This window comes from Oreochromis niloticus, linkage group LG11 (genome assembly GCF_001858045.2).
Source record: "Oreochromis niloticus isolate F11D_XX linkage group LG11, O_niloticus_UMD_NMBU, whole genome shotgun sequence".
Taxonomy (NCBI): Eukaryota; Metazoa; Chordata; class Actinopteri; order Cichliformes; family Cichlidae; genus Oreochromis; species Oreochromis niloticus.
Window position 1 is genome coordinate 10,103,082 of NC_031976.2, and position 21,289 is coordinate 10,124,370.

Sequence of the window (21,289 nt, forward strand, 5' to 3'; positions counted from 1 at the left end):
AAAGCTAACCTCATACCTGCCCCGCCTCAGGTCGTTGCAAGTGCAATGGAAACACTGACCCTGTTAAAACTTCTCAAAAACAGGTGTCAGTGTTGTGTAGCGTCATTAATTTTCTGGCCACGCTTCAGTTGCAGTTCTGCTACCACCCACTCAGCAGGCGTGCACGCTGAGTCAGAGAGAGTGAGCGAGGTGTCTTCGAGAGACTAACCTTTGGCTAGAATTAGGCCAGCGAAACACAAAAGCAAATGTGATTTTTGGGTGCTGCAGGCAGCATGTATGCAAGGCGGGGTGGAGTAGGTGGTTTGGGAAATGTGTGCAGGGTATAATTTCAAGATCTAAAAGTTGGAAATGAGCATTTCTGTCACAGAGTACCAAGAGTAAAATATAGCAGAATAGAGAAGTAGCTGAAAAAATAGTTGTTTTTAAAATGTCATAATAAATGTAATCCCACTCTTTTCGAAGATAAATAAATACACTTTCTGTTGTGCTGTAGGTGCTGGGTTGGATCCGTAATGGCGAGTCGATGCTGAACGCCGGTCTGATCACAGCCAGTTCGTTACAAGAGGCTGAACAGCTGCAAAAGGAGCATGAACAATTTCAACATGCAATAGAGGTACAAGAAACACAGCTGTCTCATTTTTTTGCTTCTGTGTTTTTTGTAAAAACGTGATTCCCCGCCCTTCCCCCATTCACCAGGTTTACCTTGATTCATTTTTTAAAGGTCTAGTTGCCTTTTCCACCCTCGCTTCTGCTTCCGTGTCGCTTTCTTGCCCTTCATCTTCCAACCTTTTGCTTTTCTAAAACTCTTTTTAAGGCTGATATTGCTGCACACGGCCTCTCCGTCTGATCACAAGTCAGCCATGAAATGGAATTATGAATAACCAGCATCTATACCCCTCTCTTTCTTCTCTCGCTGCTTTTACCTTTCCCCCTTATTTTCCTTCTCCTCTTTACCCCTGATTATTCGGGGGGCATTTCTTTGAACACTATTGAGACTGGTTCATTTTAATGCAGGCCTGTGCCTGACCTACTTCTACGACACTCACATACATGCGACAATTCACACATAGAAGAACATTGTTTTTTATTGTTGTGTAAGTCAGAGTGGAATTTTAACACATGCTGCACGCCCCTGATTCCCACCCCAGCACTAGTGAAGGAAAAAACGCAATATCTTTCTTAATTGTACACAGCAGATGGTCCGGACTTAAGACTTATCCCACAAAAATATTATCAAAGGTAGCAACATATCCTTAATTTTTTTCTTTTGTTTATCCTCGACTGCCCAGAGTCCAGCAGGAAGCAAAAGCCTTACTCTCGGGCTATGCACTTTAACTCAAACATCACCAGATACTGTTTTTTTTTATTATTTTTTTTACCCTCGATCTCATTTCCTCTCCGAAATGCTCACTCTAGGACAGCCTTTATGGCACAGCTATAATCAGACACAGCTTTTGTTTATATTGCCTTTACTTTGTTGCTTCCCAGTTCACAGATCTCTACCAAAGTGCCCCGTGGGGCCAAGAGGAAGCTGAGGTCGAATTTTCAAAGCAATCGTTGTGATATAGAGGTTCATGTACCGCCTGAAATTCATTGTTTTTCATATCACCCTTCCCCTGCATGCAGAAAACCCATCAGAGCGCGCTGCAGGTACAGCAGAAAGCTGAGGCTCTACTCCAGGCAAACCACTATGACATGGATATGATCAGAGACTGTGCAGAAAAGGTATTGTTGCTTTGTGTTGTCTCTGAGGGAAAATAGTGCAGGCAGTGCAGTGGCTGGTAATGGTAAACTGATTTATTTTGTTTGACTGGAAGGTGGCAGACCACTGGCAGCAGCTGATGCTAAAGATGGAGGACAGACTTAAGCTGGTTAATGCTTCTGTGGCTTTCTACAAGACCTCTGAACAGGTATTATTGTTTGTGCACGTGAATGCATATGAGTGTGGGAGTGGGTGCCACCAAAGTAATATCTGATCTTAATGTATGAGTAAGTTTAATTATAAATTTAAGTTTAAAAACATTCTCTTTCCCTGGTAAGCATCAGTCCCCAAAGTAAGTGGCTGCAGAGTTACATTCGGATAAGAAAATTGCTTCCAGCAGCCCGAATTTGCACAGGTTGCATGAAAGTGTAGACCAGGAGTGGATTACTGAAGAGCAGTTTCTTTACAAACTATACCGTGTCATCTGTGTCGTAGGTGTGCAGTGTGCTAGAAAGCCTCGAGCAGGAGTATAAGAGAGAAGAAGACTGGTGCGGTGGTGCTGATAAACTGGGCCCTAACAGTGAATCAGACCATGTCACTCCCATGATCAGCAAACATCTGGAGCAGAAAGAGGCCTTCCTCAAGGTGAGAACGATGATTTTATTGCAAATAGGAAAATAAATGTCAGCATTTTTGGGGGGTTAATGTGGCCTGGACTGATCCAGAGTGGCATTCCTGCACACTCACTTAAAGAGTAATTAAATCTGACAGGCAGTTTAATGCAAAATAAGATCAAGTGAGTTCATTATTAATGTGCTGCCGCTTGTTGTTGCTAACAGCTGCTACTGCTGAGAAAGTAATGTTATCCTTGATCCCATCTGCACAGTCCACACACATTTTATTTACTTTTTGTCCTTGTCAAGCGTACGCAAGCGTCAGTAAATGTTGGGGTCTTGGTATTTCAGCATCTAGCTATCAAGCCATCCATTTTTTCGCCACTTATGTGGGGCAGGGTTACAGAGGCAGCACCCCAAGCAGAGAAGCCCAGACTTCCCTCTTCCCAGCCAACTCCTCCAGCTCATCTGGTGGAACGAAGCATTCAAAAGGAAGACAAAAGACGTAACCCAGGACACCCACTCCAGCTACCATGACAGAAAAGGAGCGAGAGTATTAGCAGTTACATTTTTGAAGTAGCACATGTTAGTTAAAGGTAGAGTTTCCATGCTTGCAGGGAGAAAAAAAAGAGCTAATGTGTGAGAAGTTCACTCAGAGATAGAGAAAGATGTACAAAAGAGAGGACAAGAGAGAAAGATGACAGACTATTTTGAAAGGTAAAGACTGCTCAACAAGTGATGTTTGATAAATATAAATACATTTGGTAGCAAAAGGAAAAGTCCAACTTTGTACTGTGTAGGGCTTGTGAAACAGGCATGCTCGCCGCTGTGCTTCTACCCTGGATCTCAGGGTTCCAATTCCCATTGCAACCTCTGATTATAAGGATATGAATGTGTCGACCCACTGAGTAACATTCGGGTTCTTCTGCTCAATTACAGGCTTGTACGCTAGCCAGACGCAACGCTGATGTTTTCTTGAAGTACCTGCACAGAAACAGCGTCAACATGCCTGGCATGCTGTCCCACGTCAAAGCTCCAGAGACTCAGGTTAAGAGTAAGTAAACAACTCAGAGATAACTGTCATCTTTTCTGGATCTCATTATTACAGTTTACAGGAATCATTACAAATGTTTTTTACACAGTTGGTATAAACCTAAGCCCCTTTCAGACATGCACTCATTGCCATTAACTCGATGGCATCTTAACATCTCTTCATGTCTGATTGGGAAGTTCCCCAAATAAAAGTCAGGGCAGTGGTCCTTCATATGTCACTTTCAAAAGAAAACAAGTCTGAATGCATGCAGTCACAGTGATAGATGAGTGATAGAAAATTACAGCTGCACAATTCTCTCATCTAGGTTTATTGAAGCAGTAAACACATTTACATAATAGCATTTTGTCTCAACAACACTGCTGCTAATTTGCAATAAGATAAAAGACTGTGATGGACTTTTGATATTCCCAGTCCGGGGGAGATCGCCCTGTTCCTGAGTATTTGTGGGAGGGTTATAGCAATTTCTCACCTCTCTTTGATTACTGCACGTATACAGAGACAAAGAGAGACATAGAGGTGTTACGCTAAACTAGAGTTTATGCTGACAGTGGCATAAATCCATCAGTGCTTTTGCATGTAAGGCAAAAACAAATGCACAAACATAAACATTAATATTAACAGATGTGTGAAGCTGATATGTATTCCATGGTTGAAAAGGGCTTTTTTTGAACTTTCCTTGCACCATTTTAATTATTCTGAGAAGTTTTGATTTCATGCGTTCATTTTTTTCCTGCGTTTGTTCGCGTGTTAAGCAGAAATTCGTAACCGACCCGAATAAACAAAGTGCTTTTGTCAATTCATCAGATATCTTGAATGAGCTGCTGCAGAGAGAAAACAGAGTGCTTCACTTCTGGACCATGAGGAAGCGGAGACTGGACCAGTGCCAGCAATATGTAGTGTTTGAACGCAGCGCCAAACAGGTGTGTGCTTGTTTATATGTGCAGTGGGAATAAGCACAATCTGATCATGAGGCTCAGCAGATAACTGCATTGTGGTGTTTGATTTACTGCAGACTGAGAAAGAAATAAGCCTCGTGTTTGGAGTGGGAGTATATCAGCATATTCATGTTGTTGGCGAGCAGCTGCAACTTCCATCTTGTTTTGTCTCTCTTTTTGAATTAAACAATGAGTTAGTGTTTCTTTATAATGGCACAGTCAACTGGAACTGCTGCAAACAGGGAGTGATACGTATAAATGTCTTAAGGATGGCTACCATTATGTGGCACAGGACATATAAAGGTTACAGTTACTGGAAAGCATTTCCAAAGCATCTCTTCAACTCTTTTTTCCCCCCTACATGTCAACCCAACCTTGGGAAGCTTTTCTGTGTAGAATAAGAGAACCAAAGTTCCAAAGAACACTCAATATTTCTCATTCAAACAAGTCTCACTTTGAGAAAAGTTTGGTTAATATTGTTTGCAGTAGCAGGCGGGATGCCCTTACACTCTCCAAACTGAGCTTATAACTGGAATGCTTTATTTAAACATGATATGAGAGAACCAAAGCAAGTTTGAATCTGCACTCTATTTTCCTGTACTAGAGTGCCTTAGGTTGTTTAATATAAGCCACTTGGCTCCCTCTTGTGGTGTTTGGGTGTATGCACGGACCAATTCTCTTGGCCAATAAAGCCAGATGACATGGAGCGTGTTTCTAGGACATGGCTATTCTAGGCTGGTCCAGGTTTTATCCCCAGGGCCCAGGGCTTGTTTCTGGTCTCACAGTTTGACTGGACCAGTTCTGCCATCACTGGTTGGGAGGTATCACCGGCAGACCCAGTTTTAAAGTACGCAAACACTAATAAGGATAGAAATTAAATAGGACATATTTGAAGTGAATGCTAGAAATTTAGGAAGTAACTAATTATTTTAGTAAGTGTTAAATGATTGGATCTGGAGGGTAACCAAAAAACATAAAAGTATGCATCATATTTCCATGTCTTGTTATTTTCACAAGGTCATACTGATGTCAACTTTCCTCATCCAGAAGTCCCATGAATGTGATCGTAGGGAATTATAAAGGGAGTCTTAGAGGCAATCTGTATGGCAGAAAATCCTATACAATCATTTTAAACACAAGAATTATTGTTGGTTGAAATATACATATATATATTGCATAATGCTCTGCATACTACATAATACACTAAGGGTTTATTTTTATATTTTTTGTAGTTTTAAGTGTATTAGGTCTTCAGATTTGGGTAGTCTGTGTTAAACTAAAATCCCTTCACTGTATACGTACTCATTTGTGATTGGCTGTTTCCTCAGGCCCTGGAGTGGATCCATGACACTGGGGAGTTTTACCTGTCCACTCACACATCCACCGGGTCGAGCATTCACCACACACAGGAGCTGCTGAAGGAACATGAAGATTTCCAGATCACAGCAAAGGTATGTGTGTGTACATTTATGTCTGTTTATTTATCCATAAAAGAAGGAGGACGAGCCTGTTTGCAGTTTCTGCTGCTTACTGGTTGCGTTGCGTGTATATTTGCACAGTCTCACCCTCTGCTGTGAGGCCCATTCCCAGGGCGGCATATTGTCCTGTTTCCTCTTTACTGTGTCGCTGTTATTATGTTAGGGAGCGGTCTATTGTGTCCATCAGGCAACACACTGTTTCCTAACGCTCTCTCTCTTTTTCTCTGCCATCTACCTTTCCTCTGTATGGCCATCCCTCTCCACTCTGTGCCCCCTCCCTCTCTATTGACAGCAAACCAAAGAGCGCGTAAAGCTGTTGATCCAGCTGGCGGATGGGTTTTGTGACAAGGGCCACGCCCATGCCTCGGAAATAAAGAAATGGGTGTCCTCGGTGGACAAGCGCTACAGGGACTTCTCTCTCCGCATGGACAAATACCGAACCTGCCTGGAAACAGCGCTTGGCATTTCTTCCGACTCAAACAAGGCCGTGAGTGCCCATCGCTGATAACACCACATCTGATCTTTCAAGCAACTTTAAAAATGAAACGCATATATGTGTATTTGCGAGATATAACTGTGCATTATGACCGTTTGCTTCGACTTTAAGCTTTTCAAAAATCATTTTGTGCTTTATGGAATTAACATTGATATAGCCCAAATAAACTACACCTGGACTGAATCCTGCTGATAAATCACCCACTAGTGTGTGGAACTGCTGAGTGACTGATGTGGCCTGTTGTGCACTACATAATAGCCCCTGGCTCCTGTGTTTTCAGAGTAAAGAGTTGCAACTGGACATCATTCCAGCCAGTGCTCCAGGGTCAGAGGTCAAGTTGCGGGACGCCGCCCATGAACTCAACGAGGAGAAGAGGAAATCAGCACGAAGGAAAGAGTAAGGGCAGCAGACGGGTTGATTTTCCACTTATTTCCAGGGCCATAGGTTTCAGGCACATCATTTCCAGCTAACATATAAAAAATTTTCAGCATTTTCAGTGCTGTTGACATTATCTAGCTTGAGGTCAGCTTTGATTTTAAATTTTCTGTTAAGTAATGTGTACATTCATGTTATATAACACAAACTACATGTAAATATCATCCTGATTACCCCAGATTCATTCAAGTGTGTACAAAAACAGTTTATAGTGCACAACGACATACATTAGTTATGAGCGTTAATGGCGCAGCTTTGTGTTGCTGATGCTGTAAAAAGTATCTGTGGTAACTACTTAGAAATGCTTTATTGGGTTATAAAGGAATTTCCTATTGGAGGAATCTCATGAGCGGCTATAAGCAAGGGGAATTATAATGCTTCCACATAGAGCAGCACTGTTCTATGTGTCTTTCCTGTTTGTAATAGTTACACACACACGGATGACTTCTGTTATACCCATTGGTTTGTTTAATTCACTGATGTCTTGAAGTCATCTTTAAGAAACAAAAATCAGTTAACTGCCATCTAAGTAAACCCACAGTTACAGGTTTTACAAGCACATCTGTGGATAAATTGTTCGTGAAATCCTTTAATTTCTTCTTCTTCGTTTTGAAAGTGTTTCTTTCTTCAAAAGTGTTGATAACAGTCTTTAATCTCTTCAGAAATCCTTTTGTTTTTGAGTTATATTTACTTGCATTTTGTCAGTCACAGCAGTGTACCGTGTGCATCACTTTCTGTATTTCCCAATATTTATATCCTTTCAGATTTATAATGGCAGAGCTGATTCAAACAGAGAAAGCCTATGTACGAGACCTACGAGAGTGTATGGATGTAAGTATTGTAACAAACACGGGTCTTCACTAAACAGCTGAAAACGCATCTTTTAAAACTTATCTTAGGTAACTTTATGTTCATGTTTTTAACTCTTTTTGTTGTGAAGCACTTTGATGTTTATCTTGAAAAGTGCAATATAAATAAAACTTTACGTACTTCATTCTTTGTTCTTGAATTATGGCGATATTTTTCTTTAAAATGATTTCCATTTGGTTACACTGCCAGTTTACTTTTTCTTTAAGCTAGACACAAGTCTAGGTGATGAATTAATTATTCTGTGGCGTGCGTGTCTGTGCAGACCTACCTGTGGGAGATGACCAGCGGCGTGGAGGAAATTCCTCCTGGTATTGTCAACAAGGAACACATCATTTTTGGGAACATGCAGGACCTCTATGAGTTTCATCACAAGTCAGTAGTGCATTATTTTGTGACACTTTGTTTTCCTTACCATCAATATCAGTTGATTTAAAAAAAATGCAGTGAATCCACAGAAATTTGACCCTCTATCTTTTCCTCTTTCTGTACAGTATTTTCCTGAAGGAGTTGGAAAAGTACGAGCAGCTTCCAGAAGATGTCGGCCATTGTTTTGTAACCTGGGTAGGAGATAATCTTCCGCCTTAATAATTTGTTTCTTTCTACACTATGTTAAATGCTAAAACATGGCATAGTACAATAGTCCATTTCTTCTGAAAACATTTTTGTTTTATCCGCATCTCTGGATTTCTTGTGAATAAATACTGCTGTTATTTTTCCTGCTAAGGCTGATAAGTTTCAGATGTACGTGAACTACTGTAAGAACAAGCCAGATTCAACTCAGCTCATCGTGGAACATGCTGGACCCTACTTTGATGTAAGATATTACCAACAGCATTAATCTTTTCTGTTCATCTTCAGGGAGTAGAAATACTAAATCTGCATTTTATATCTGAAATTGACTCCCTTCGAATCATAATTAATTTAACCCTCATGGTTCCTCTGTGTGCCGCATGATTTAGAATGAATGAAGCAATTTCCTGTAAAAGTGTCTCTTTCCTTTTTCAATTTACAGGAAATCCAGCAGAGACATCGTCTCGCAAACTCTATCTCCTCTTATCTGATCAAGCCAGTCCAAAGAATCACAAAATACCAGCTGCTTCTAAAGGTAGAGCATACATTTAAATGAATCTTAAGAAAGTTTTGTATTTAAATGCCACTGTGTTGACACGTCTGTGTGCTCCACTGTAGGAGCTGTTAACATGCTGTGAGGAAGGAAAAGGGGAGATTAAGGATGGCCTGGAGGTGATGCTCAGTGTCCCCAAGAGAGCCAACGATGCCATGCACCTCTCTATGCTGGAGGGTGGGTAAACACATGTGTACATCTGCTAGTATGTCTTTATTATACACACCTATTTGCTTTGCTTGTCTGTAGCCAGTGACTGAACTGTCACTTCGCTTTTTGAGAGAAAACGAAATATGTTGCTCATTTTTATAGTCAGTTGTATTTCTGACTCAACTGTGAGTCAGAAGTAAATTATTTCAACTTGCCTCCTACAAACATATTTGCATTTACTGCAGAAACAAGAAATCACCCTTAAGTGATTCTTCCCTGCTTTTCCCTTCACTACCTCAGGATTTGATGGGAACATTGACTCCCAGGGAGAGCTGATACTCCAGGAGTCCTTCCAGGTCTGGGATCCTAAGACTCTGATCCGGAAGGGTCGCGATCGACACCTCTTCCTCTTTGAGATGTCTCTGGTCTTCAGCAAAGAAGTGAAAGACTCCAACGGGCGCAGCAAATACCTCTACAAGAGCAAACTCTTTGTAAGAATTGTTTTATCAGGCTGTACTGGGTGGATCCACGCCAGGTCCTCCGAGACACCTGTTGTTTTTATCTGGGTTACAAGGCTGTTATCACATCATTTTTATGCCTCTGTGATGGCAACGGTTGTGGCTGGAGACAGAATACTTCTCAGTTGTCCCTACTTCTATAAGTCAGCCTGTCTGTCAGCTGCTCCCATTTTGAACTTGATATCTCTTGAACACCTCGAGGGAATTCTTTCAAATTGTACCATCCACTGTGACCTTGGCCATAACGCTGAATATGACTAAATTTGACACAACTGCATATAAAAATAATATGAAGTAGTGATAAAGATGTTAAGTCTTAAAAAAACTTAGCAAAAGAATGCAACTGTAGGATGATAAATCTGAGATATTTTTATATTTCGTCATATTTTTTTGCACGTTTTTCATCTCATCAGACGTCAGAGCTTGGAGTGACAGAACATGTGGAGGGAGATCCTTGCAAGTTTGCCCTCTGGTTGGGGAGGACCCCAACCTCAGACAACAAGATTGTTCTGAAGGTATGAAGATGCTGATTTCAGTGGGTTATGGAAAGAGTCATTGCATTCATATTTATTTTAACAGTAAGATTAAGAGTTAAGATTTACTTGCAAAAAGCTTTGGCACTTCTAGCATTGTTACTATAAAGTTGTGTGAAGAAAGTTTTCAAACTAAGAAACTAAGGTCAGATTATGCTCAAACTTAAAGTTCAACTGAAAAATAGCTGAACAAGTGTGGTTTGTGCTGAAGCACGAGGAGAAAAAAAGAGCATGGCTGCAGAGCTTAGGTTTGCAAAGTTGTATCTGTACAAACTACAAGACTTCTGGAACAACGTCCTTTGGCTAAATGAGAGTGAAGATGTAACATAACACAACAATAATCTTTAACATAATGGCTGAAAATGGAATGAATCAAGGTGTTTCAGTGGCCCAGTCAAAGTCCAGATGCCAAACTAACTGAAATGCTCTGGCAAGACCTTAAGAGAGCTGTGCATAAACACATAAACCTCAGTGAAGTGAAGTTACATTGTAAAAAAGACTGGGGCAGATTTCCTCCACAATTATGTGTCAGACTGAAGAAGTCAAACAGTTCAAGTTATTGGTGTTAAAAGTGGTTCTACAAGCTGCTGAATCTGGGGTGTGCTGTGTTTCTCAGAGGAATGCATAAAGTCCTGTGAAAACTCTCTTTTTCTTATGACTGTACTTCTCATATGATCACAGGAAGTGGTAAGGTTTTTGATACATGAAGAAGTGTTACTTCATGTCTATAGTCCATCCTCACTAAATCCTCCATGGCTCCTTTTGTTCAGCCAACAAAGTTCAGTCCCTGTAAGGGGGTGGAGTGTTACTTTCTGCTACTTCTTCACTCATCACATTAGCATAGCAGTTGATGGGTCACAATCCAAACCTCACAAGCAACTTGGTAATTCTCATGCAGTGAGTCAGAAGCAATGTTTTATGCATGCTGTGTGTGTGTGTAGATATGTGTTTGCTTTTTGAGACTGACACACAGAGAAAGGCTCCCAGGGTGTGTTACGATTTGGCAATGTGTGCTGTACAGCTATCTGTCTTATTACATAACTTCTGATGATCATCTTAAACTGTATCTTATATAACTCGGCTCCATGGCACTCGTGGTCCTGGTTGCTAAGTGAAAAAGGAAGAGAAGACTCAAATGAGGGTCGTTATAGGATGAAAGCTGCATCTACATATTGAATCTGTGACGTAAATAAACACAATAATAGACTGTGGTTGCTTTTTGGGGCTCTGAGTGAAGCTGTGCACGTCATATAGACATGTGAGTCAAGTTAAAGACTGCAGGGCTTAAGCACACTGTGGGAAGAGAGAGAATTATAATAACTAAATTAGGCCTTATTTGTAGACCCGTGTTTTTCTTGCTATTAATGCTGTCACTGTCTGTATTTAAAAAAGAGAAAACAGTACTGTGCACTTAAGAGACTTTGAAATCCAACATGTATCTAACCCAGTTATCTGTTATGCACCAGGCTTCAAGTATTGAGAATAAGCAGGACTGGATCAAACACATTCGGGAAGTCATACAGGAGCGAACAATCCACCTGCGAGGAGCTCTGAAGGAACCCATCCACATCCCTAAAGCCACCACAACGAAACACAAAGGCAGAAGGTGAGCTAAAAGGAGATTACTGTCAGGCAAAAAAAAGAAATCAGTTTTATGATAATGCCTAAAAGCATTTCAGCCAAACAAAACTATATGCCGTGAAGATAGCCCTATAGGGTAAATGTCATGTTTATTGGTCATAGTAATTATGGGTCCGCTGTAATGATGCCTGCCTGCAGGGATGGAGAGGAGCTGGACAGCCAGGGAGACGCCAGCAGCCAACCTGATACCATCTCTATTGCCTCACGTACATCCCAGAACACACTGGACAGCGATAAGGTAAAAACACAACTCACGCAGACGCTCGTCATAACCAGTATGTAAGGGAAGCACTTTAGCCACATTAAAAAATAGTCAAGTTTTCAGTGCTATTTATTTCTTTTTTTGTTTTTATTTTATTTCCTGTCACACTGTGCAGCTCGTGCAGCTCGTGCAGCTCGTGCAGTCACATTGCAGCTCTGCTGTCGATTAATGCTGTCACTCAGTAATACGATTGTAAAAAAAAAAGAAAAAATGTGCAAAATGCTTAGATGCATTCGACTGTCCTCAAGTCGTTTCCTGTGAAATTGTTTGATTGTGTTAGGAGGAAGAAACAGCCCGACTCTCAGAGCTTTAAAGCGGCATGTGTGTGTTTGTTTTTTCGTGTGTATTTGTGCTTGTGGCTGTGGTTATATCTGGTAATAGCACCACAGAAGGCTTGTCCTCCTACGCTCAGTATGATCAACTGTAAAGCTAAAAAACATGCAGCACACACACACACACAGATAAAATAGTCTCCCCGTACGTTTATCTCATACTAATTATAAACTGAGCACCGGACTCATGCATCGGTTCCTTATTTTCACGCTTGAGTTGCGGTCGTTTCACATGACCCAAATGTGAAATTTTAAGGGTCGAGGGAGTGAGGAGCTGAAGTCTAAACGATCACAGACACTGATTAATTAGTCACAGCGCCTCAGTTTAGGCAACAGTCACATGCATACACATTCGAAACACACAGTAACACCTGCAAATTCAAATTAGCATCTCATTCTCACTTTTTGAATGCATCTCTTTATCTCTCGCTTTGTGAGGACTCCATGAGACGTTTCATTCAAGGGGCAGTGACAGTGGCGTGTTTGTGTTGCCGTGTGTGTGCGCGCTCGTGTTCCTGTGTGCGTTTCTGCTTTAGTGACTGACTTGTTGTGTGTCAGCAGCTTCAGCCTCCCACGCTCACTTCACAGAGGATGCTCGTCTGTATGCCAGACAGGAGAGCACAGTTTTAAGTCCTCACAGCTATCGATCTTACTCTTTGCTTCAAAATACAGGCAACCATAATGTTTTTACCGCTAATTTGTTTTTGTTTTTATTGATGAAAGGTTCAGTGTGAAACAAATTGTTAAAAGACACGGGTGGATTAATTGCACCGCTTCAGGAAAGTGACACAAGAGAAGGAATCATTTAAGCTTCAATAGTCTGATTGTAAGGACCCACAGAGGAGTGCAATTACAGTGGACAGCAGGAAGTTTTCTACTGGATTTGGAATGTTGGGATCAGGAATTTTAATACTAATTAAAAATGAATGATTATTCCTCTTTTTTGACAACTTCTACTTACCTGCTTCCCTGCATCCACTTAGTGTGATTCGAACTTTAGTGGACTGAGACACAGATAACTCTGCTCTGTAGAGTTTTTCCATCTTTTTTTGGAACTTTTCTTGCAATGAGGGAGTGGAAAACAATGGACAGGTTTGGAGAAAGGAGCTCACATCCCGTTTCTCAGCTCCTAAGCTCTCTGGCTTTGCCCCACTACCAAAGGGTATGTTTCAGATAATCTGCTTTACTTCGCTTTGACAATTAATGCAGTGTAGTGTACTGTGAATAAAATATTGAGCAATAAGATATGCTTTGAAAGACTCAAATGGAAGCGCATACAAGCAGTTAGAGCAGTTGTAAGTATTGGAAAACATGGGATGTTTTTCAGTGGATACAGTTTTTACACTGCAGAGTGTGTAGCTAATGACTGCTGCATGGCTTCACTCCATTTCCAAGATTTTTCATCTGTTGCTAATAATTTTTATGTTTAACGTAAATAAACATACGTTTTCCTTCTTGAAAACGTGTCATTCAAAGATTACAATAAAAACAAACTCCAAGTGATTACTGAAATACAGCATTAAAAACAGAGAATGTCCATTGCAGTGCATAAGAATGAGGACAAGCTATTCATTATGCAACAATTATAGTATTAATATATTGTCCCAGAATTGTAATTGCATAAAACATTTTAAATGTTCTATCTTATCTGCTCTTGTGTTTGCAGAATAGCTACATTTGCTCACCCTCTGTGCCTCCACAACAGATCAAAGCATCATTAGCGACTAGCAGCTGCTTTTTCACTCACACGTTAAAAGGACAAACCTTTTAAAATAACCAGTGAGAAAAATGACTAATCCCGACTCGCTCCACCTCTACCTAAAATTGCCTTTCCTTTCATAGACGATCACGTCGTCAGAGTGACGTTTTATTCGGTTGAGCTTGGATGAGTCACCGGTTCATTCTTACACTGTACAGAGCTTCTTGAGTCCCTGTGCTGTTAGCACATGATACTGTGTGGGCACATCTGCTTTACAGTTATTAATTAATTGCCAGGGAAAGTTTTACTGCAGGGTTATTATTTAACATCGAGCAAGTGTTGGTGATAAGATTAATAAAATGCAGAAAACTACTCAGAAATGTTCATGTATATTCTAAGGGAACACAATGAGACAATAATGGATTGTTTGAAAATTTTGCTACACACTAGCCTAACAGCTATTAATATGGAGGTTATCCTCTTGAAAAAACATTTAGAGTGCTGTTGTTTCCCTTCCAGCTCTCTGGTGGCTGTGAACTCACAGTGGTCATACACGACTTTGTGGCCAGTAACGGCGGCAGCAACGGGGAGCTGACAGTCCGCCGCGGCCAGACTGTGGAGGTTTTGGAGCGACTGCACGACAAGCCGGACTGGTGCTTGGTCCGGACCACGGATCGCTCGCCAGCCCAGGAGGGCATTGTGCCCTGCTCCATGCTCTGCATCGCTCACTCCAGGTCCTCCATGGAGATGGAGGGCCTCTTCAACCACAAAGGTAGGAGGAGAATAATTTCTTGGCTTATTACAGGTGCACTGAATGATGTTTTTTGATGTTTGTTTTGTCGCGAAGCACATCTGAACACTTAAAAACAGCTGCTTGTTGCATACATGCACAAGCATGGACATATCGGATTCAGTTCCTGTTTGCAAATACAACACTGATGACCCGTAGAGCCTTCACTTTCCATTAAACAGCTGCTTCGGGGAACACAGACATGTATTTCTAGGTGTTGCTATGCAACTGTGGAAGGCCCACTTGAAGCACAGCAGTTTTTTTTTTTTACACTCTTTTTTTGACTTTTTTCATTAACAATTTTACCATTGACAGATGTTATTACTGTCAGAAAACCTCATTTTGTCCTTTGTCCTTATACCTGACATATTTTGGCACAAAAAACACATTTCCAATGGATTTTCTCAATCTGTGTGTATTAACACCAAAGCCCTTCTCAAACTAAGTCTAGTCATTCAGCACTCGCCATGTAAGACTTCCAGGAACTTATTTGGGTTGTTATTTGAAGCATTATCTAACACGTGAAGTTGGGCAAAGGACATGAAAACTCAAAGTCTCAACACTGATGAGCGATTGTGGACCTAAAAATGAGGTTCTAAGAACTTCAGTAGTCCCAGGTTCCTGCAGTGCAGACACACAGAGAAGGTGGTACTTCCTCTGAAGGTATTAGATCCAAAAATGCACCTATAGCCTGATGGTTCTAAAATAAAATATTATTTTCCTGAAGTAGGGGCTTGTAGGTCTCCAGCAAAAAATGACACGCACAATGAATCCCACTGTGCTTACAAGTTATTAGTATTTAATTATACTTGTAGCACCAAAAAAAGAAGTGCTCATAGATAGAGTGGCCTTACTCTTGGCTTAGCATAAATTAAATTTTGCTGTTGGCAAAAGTGGAGCTAATTCAGAGTTTTCGATGCTACCACATAGCCTAGGAAAGCAGAACATATTCCTCAGAACTGTACTGTAGCACATAATTGTGCTTAAGGACTTTCCACCAATGCTAATGCTGCATTGCTGTAAAACATACATGCTTTTAGTTTAATTAGTCACACAGTGACTTGTAGCTGGCTTAGCTAGATGCTTTATATTCATTTTTTTTTCTTATGTGAATATATCATAGGGTTGTCCGGTTATTCCTGTGAACCTGTTGTTCTTTTGACCAAAACACTCATAATCCAAGCTGTGATCAAACTACGCGTAGCCAGTTGGAGTTATGAGCTGCTGTCATCATGTCTTGAGAGAAGTTTCTGCTTGTGCCTTTCTCTTTTTAATCTGGAAGAGTGGGTGAGAGCTGGACTGCTTGTTTCTATGGTGATATAGCATACAAATATTTTGCTGGCAGCGTCTTTGTAGTCAGTACGAGAAAGGTCTGCATTTAAAATTAAAGGATGCTTGGACGGTGAATACAGGAACTAACAATTTTGGCATTAGCTGAATGATTTACTAGACCAGCACGAGAAGAAGGCTACAATTTTCCAACCAATTATTTTACGCTTTCAACTCCAGCTCTTTGTTTGTCATCCTTACTTTGTTTACTGGGACTCGTGTTTCTTGTCCGTTTGTCACTGTGTGTTTGTGCGGTCAGAGGGGGTGATGAAAAGGAGCCTTTCTCTGCAGGGGTTACTCTCGTCAAAAAGGCTGCTGCTCAAGAGGAGGGAGACGAGGATGACAAAAAAGGGGGAGAAAAGGCTTTTTGTGCAGTTTTTGCCAGCCTTTTTTTATTTACAGACCAACCGTGGATGCTGCTTTGTCCAATGTGGTGGAAGGGTGAAGGTTTAGGGGATTAAGGTGGTCGTCCAAGAAATCTCCCATTTTTCTTGTCATGTCTCACAATCATAGACTGTGCGTTAAAGGCAAAAATGTGTATAGATATTCACCCTGACATTTCATCCAGTGTTCTTTGGAGGCATTTTTTTGAATCATCAGCTTATGCTTGTCGAAACCTTGAGTTTTCAAGACTATTTTGAGCAGGAATGTCAAACACGTTTTACATCGCGGGCCACCTACACTCCTCTTTGATCTAAAGTAAAAGAAGTTTAAATCTCTGTTAAGACTTTAATTTGTAAATTTAAAAAAAATCTGTCAGCATGGCTCTTTGGGTCTAAAGTGTAAGACGTGTAAAATTACAGAAAAAAGTTCCAGTAGCACATTTCCCAGACTGTGAAATCACTGTAAAAAAATCCTGAAATTTCTATAGTATATAGTGAAAAAATGGGACATTTTCAGTCATTTAATTGCTTTTCTATTACGTAATGACTTCGGTGTACTATGAATGATGGTGGGGGAGGTGTTTATTAGTAGTAAAAGTCCAAAATTTATGTCCTCCTTCACACTTTCCAAAGCCGTCCAGTGGGCCAGAATGGAGTCTTTGCAAGGCCGATTTTGGCCCCCAGGCTTTGCGGTTATGTTTGACACCCCTGATTCAGAGTCTTAAGGTTTCAGTTAATGCTAGCAAACTAGCAAGCCATATTGTTTTTCAGAAACATGCCATTATAAATCCTCCAAAAGAAACAAACAGTTCAGTGACATGAATAAACTGAGGTGAAGCCTCGCAGACAACCAGTGCCTACAGCTGCAATTTCTCACCACTAAGAATAACTGGCAGTTTGAGGCATCTGAGGGAACAGAGTACCATAGAAGGCTTCACATGCAGATGAATTAGGCCACAAAATGTACGCTTGGCAGTTTCAGTTATTCAGATTTATGATATGTTTCTTTTGTTTTTCTGGCTCTAATCCAATTGCTGACAGCTGCACGAGCCTGCGCGTCCCTGCTATGTAATATCACAGATTTGCGAGACATGCAGGTGGCCTGCACTGCCCCTCGCGATGGAATAAATACTAAAGTACCCACTTAATGAAACTTAATGTTATTGATATAAAGACTCGGAGTGCCTGTGTATGTGTGTGTCTGCCCTAACAGTAGAGAGTGTGTTTAAACCCCAGAGAGATACACATAAACACACACTCGCAGTTAAACAGGCAGGTCTTTGTGCATCTAGCTTGCATAACTGCTCAAGGCTGCACAGAGCACAGTTTCAGATGAAGACGCTCCAAAAACAGAGTTACGTGTTGGATAAATAGTCAGTAGTACCATTTAGAAACTAAATAAATGTAAAAAGAAAATCCGAAATGTACGCGCGACACTTTTGATGAACAACTGAATAGAAAACATATTTCTTTTTTAAACCAAGCTTTGTGCTGTTCATTTGTGTTCGATTTCATAACCAAATCTATATTTGTTCCAAGCATACTGCACAAGTTGTATGCGACCTAATGCCTGTAAAATATGCACCCGCCCACACAAACTGAGTGGGTGCTTCTACAAAGGGTAATACGGTAGATATGCTGCCTGTTTCCAGACGTCCCCTTGGAACGGGAGAGGCACAGTGGAGGTTTGCCCAATATCCTCACAGCAGCCCACTCATGAGGGAGGGAGAGAGGGAGGGATGGAGATACAAAGAAAGAGAGAGAAAACATCCTACTCTCTAATGCTGCATTTGACTTTTGCTTTTCTCTCACACTGGACTTCACACTTTCCCTGGAATTTCAGCGACGTAGTTACTGCAGGCTTATTTTTATTTATAAAGATTCTGGTTTTTTTTTCAAAGGATCTTAAAGCCTTTTGGCATACCTTTGGAGATGCTCTAAGGAAATATTTCAAGTCAGACTTTGATATTCCACTAGCATGGCCCGTGGAATTGAATCTTTAGTGTCTTTGAACCCTTTTTACTCTGTGGATTCGGCGCAGGGAGAACACTCTGACAACTGCAAGTTCTGGCTGTTGGATCTGGGTAGGTGCCATGTGTAGGACAAAAGTAAATTGCTTCCTGTTATGCTGTTAAATGCTAGATTTGGGTCTTATGCAGTGTGCTTGGGAAAACAAAAATGATAAGTTGTTCTGGTTTAGCAGTTTGCCGCTATTGTTTGTTCCTCTGGTGAAAATGTAACGAAAGCATAACATTAGAATCTCGATTAGACGATGCCTCTGGTCTTATGACATTAAAACGGGTCTTTTTTCGCTCTAAAGTGCGATATTGAAGCTCCAGCTGTGCAAGAAACAACTGCAACTCTACATTTGTCGTTTTGACAGCTTGTCCTTATTTGCTGGGTTTACATCAGCTATTTTTGTACGGGCTTTGTGCTGCAGTTTCACAGTTCATCTGTCAATTATGTGGTGGCATTATGGCTTTAAAAGTAATTTTGTGAATGCACCGTTACATAATGAAATATTAAAATCCACTAAAATCACCAGGACAAGATTATGTCTTCTTGCCTGTTTAAATCCAGGTTAGGCTCGTGGTGCACAGATGGACAGAGGGTGTTGTTGAGAAAAGAGAGAATGATGAGGTCAAACTTACGAGAAGGGGAGAATGAGGACTCTTAAACAATGGAATCCCTTTCCTTTTTAATGTTTTCACAGGTGTCTGCCAGATACAGTGTGATAAAGCATTACAAATCACCCAGATATGCACTAGTTCTGCCAGAATGTGCACTGGGTGGTCTCTCATCCCATTACCACTCCCTTTCCTAAATGTGGCTGTTGGTGGCAAGCCCTCTCTAGCATTGTACACATTTTTTCAGATCATCTACCAAAATCCCCTGGAGCTCTCCCCACACGCTGCACTTCCGCCCCTAAAAGCACGTTCCCAGCCACACCAACTGATGTTTATGGCTTTGTGTGTTTGTTTTGCTTCTTCTTGGCAAGATTAGGGCACATGAAAGATGCTCCCCTGGTGACACCTCTGGAATCCCAGGCATGCTTCTGTTGAGCAGCGCTTTTTTGGATCACTGCAGTTGTACAAGAGGCCCTCCACCTACCCCACTCCTATTCTTAGAGACACAAGAACACACATAAAGTTGGAAATCTAGCATGTTCTTTTGCAGCAGCGTAAATGAGCAGCGACTGAGTCGTCACATTGTGTCGGGAGCTTGCTGATAAATCAGAAAATGCTTAAGTAGTATTAGAACATCTGGTGGGTTCTTCTGAAGGACATCAGCCCACAAAGTTAAAGTGAACAGGACTATTGAGAACACAAGTATGATTTGACTTTGCTTTTAAGTACCAACTGTTGTTTGGTATGTTTAACCAGAACTATGAAGAAAGTAGAATAAATTTTAAGTTTTTCTCATCTATGTATGTATACTTCCTAACCAATTTATTAGACCACCTGTCAAAAAATATTATTATTTATTATTATGTTATTTATTAGGCAAATAAGAAGCTGAATTCCTGTTTCTGTATCTAAGGATGAGCCTGCACGCTGGACTGTTCTAAGAAGTCAGCAATTAATCAAACATTTAACTTGTAACTGCTAAAACAAATTTTTTTCTGCTTTTTTTTGTAAAAGAGTATGTTTTAAAATCCAAAAATAAAATCAATGATGACATAATAATAATAATAATGATAATGATAATAGCATAAAAATAGCCTCCAGACTGGTGACTTAGCCAGTACAGAAACATAAAAACTTGACTTTAGTAATTATCCACACTGTTAATTTAGGGCAGCTATGCCATAAATATCTACTTATGTGTCTATCTGGTGCTCTATCTAATCTAATACACAGAGGCAGACATGCTGATTCAGTTATTGATTTAATATAGTCATTTTCTTTTTGGGTGATATAGAATTAAGGATTTAGTTTTAATTTTTTGCATAAAGGTTGCATACTGTAGGCATCAAGCCTATAAAGAAAAATATCTAAATGTAAGTCATGGAAAAACTCAAACTTCTTTAAAGCGGACACTGTTGCTACGGCTGCCAGTAGAACATTCTGTGTTATTTTAGCAGCAAAATTGAAAGGTCTTTAAGGATGATGCCTATAATACAGTAAATGTAGTTATAGCTCATTTGAACAAAAAAAACGTGATTTATTTCTGTGATTTAAATATAATTGCCAGTATAAGAATCAAATTAAAAAGAAGCCTTCAAACAAATTGCCACTTCCCTCTGTTTGTTTCCCCATGAGCGAGAGGCTGACCAGCTGTTCGAGAGGTGTCTCACACTTTCATTTACACTCCTGTTAGATCAACATCTTCAGTTTGCCACTTAACACTTATCAAGCCAAAGCTTGAAGATTTTTAAGCATGAGACAGGTGGGACTAGTGAAAAATCAACAGCATCACACTTACTACTTATGTAAGCAATATCTTGCACACTGTATATCTGCATATTGATCACAATAAATAACCAGCATATTCCATTCTCTGCTTATTGCTAATATACAAACCTATAAAATTCCAGTGGAGTTATGAAGACAGTTTTACCTCACTGCTACCGTTTTATAGAGTAGTATTTTTTGGTATTATTTTAATTACATCAAGGTGAGGCTATGAAACAAGTAGCTGCACCTCATGCTTGTTAACCACAGCATGTTTGCAGGAACCACAGTCCATTTGCTCTTTGTGAGAAGTCCTCACTTCTCTATGCTTTCCTGGTGAAAGCAGCAGTTTTCACCTAAGTGCTGGAGCTCATCAGTGTGGTCTCTCGGTTCAGTGATCATTTTAGCGGCTACCTTAATCACTTTAGCTTGGGTTAAATTTGATTTAACTGCTACAGTTTATCAGCCTGGGTGAACATGTGTCAGAGACTCATCTGGTTCCCATTAGTGAACAACAGTTGTCTAATGCAGGTATTTACCTACACTCTTCC

At 40.5% G+C, this 21,289-nt stretch overlaps 1 protein-coding gene across 5 annotated transcripts in view; it reads left to right on the top strand.

The window, feature by feature from the left end:
* The window catches only part of triob (trio Rho guanine nucleotide exchange factor b), a 105,806-nt gene that overhangs the window by 66,462 nt on the left and 18,055 nt on the right, over positions 1 to 21,289 (top strand). For all 5 annotated transcript variants that reach the window (XM_019364896.2, XM_003443715.5, XM_019364894.2 and 2 more), the window contains 20 exons: positions 494 to 613; positions 1,627 to 1,725; positions 1,818 to 1,910; positions 2,198 to 2,347; positions 3,256 to 3,370; positions 4,175 to 4,290; positions 5,634 to 5,756; positions 6,076 to 6,270; positions 6,560 to 6,675; positions 7,479 to 7,545; positions 7,847 to 7,956; positions 8,076 to 8,145; positions 8,309 to 8,398; positions 8,597 to 8,689; positions 8,773 to 8,884; positions 9,158 to 9,348; positions 9,789 to 9,890; positions 11,375 to 11,514; positions 11,688 to 11,787; positions 14,362 to 14,614. In XM_019364896.2, coding sequence (XP_019220441.1) covers positions 494 to 613; positions 1,627 to 1,725; positions 1,818 to 1,910; positions 2,198 to 2,347; positions 3,256 to 3,370; positions 4,175 to 4,290; positions 5,634 to 5,756; positions 6,076 to 6,270; positions 6,560 to 6,675; positions 7,479 to 7,545; positions 7,847 to 7,956; positions 8,076 to 8,145; positions 8,309 to 8,398; positions 8,597 to 8,689; positions 8,773 to 8,884; positions 9,158 to 9,348; positions 9,789 to 9,890; positions 11,375 to 11,514; positions 11,688 to 11,787; positions 14,362 to 14,614 — 2,455 coding nt within the window. The remainder of the gene's footprint in view (positions 1 to 493; positions 614 to 1,626; positions 1,726 to 1,817; positions 1,911 to 2,197; positions 2,348 to 3,255; positions 3,371 to 4,174; positions 4,291 to 5,633; positions 5,757 to 6,075; positions 6,271 to 6,559; positions 6,676 to 7,478; positions 7,546 to 7,846; positions 7,957 to 8,075; positions 8,146 to 8,308; positions 8,399 to 8,596; positions 8,690 to 8,772; positions 8,885 to 9,157; positions 9,349 to 9,788; positions 9,891 to 11,374; positions 11,515 to 11,687; positions 11,788 to 14,361; positions 14,615 to 21,289) is intronic.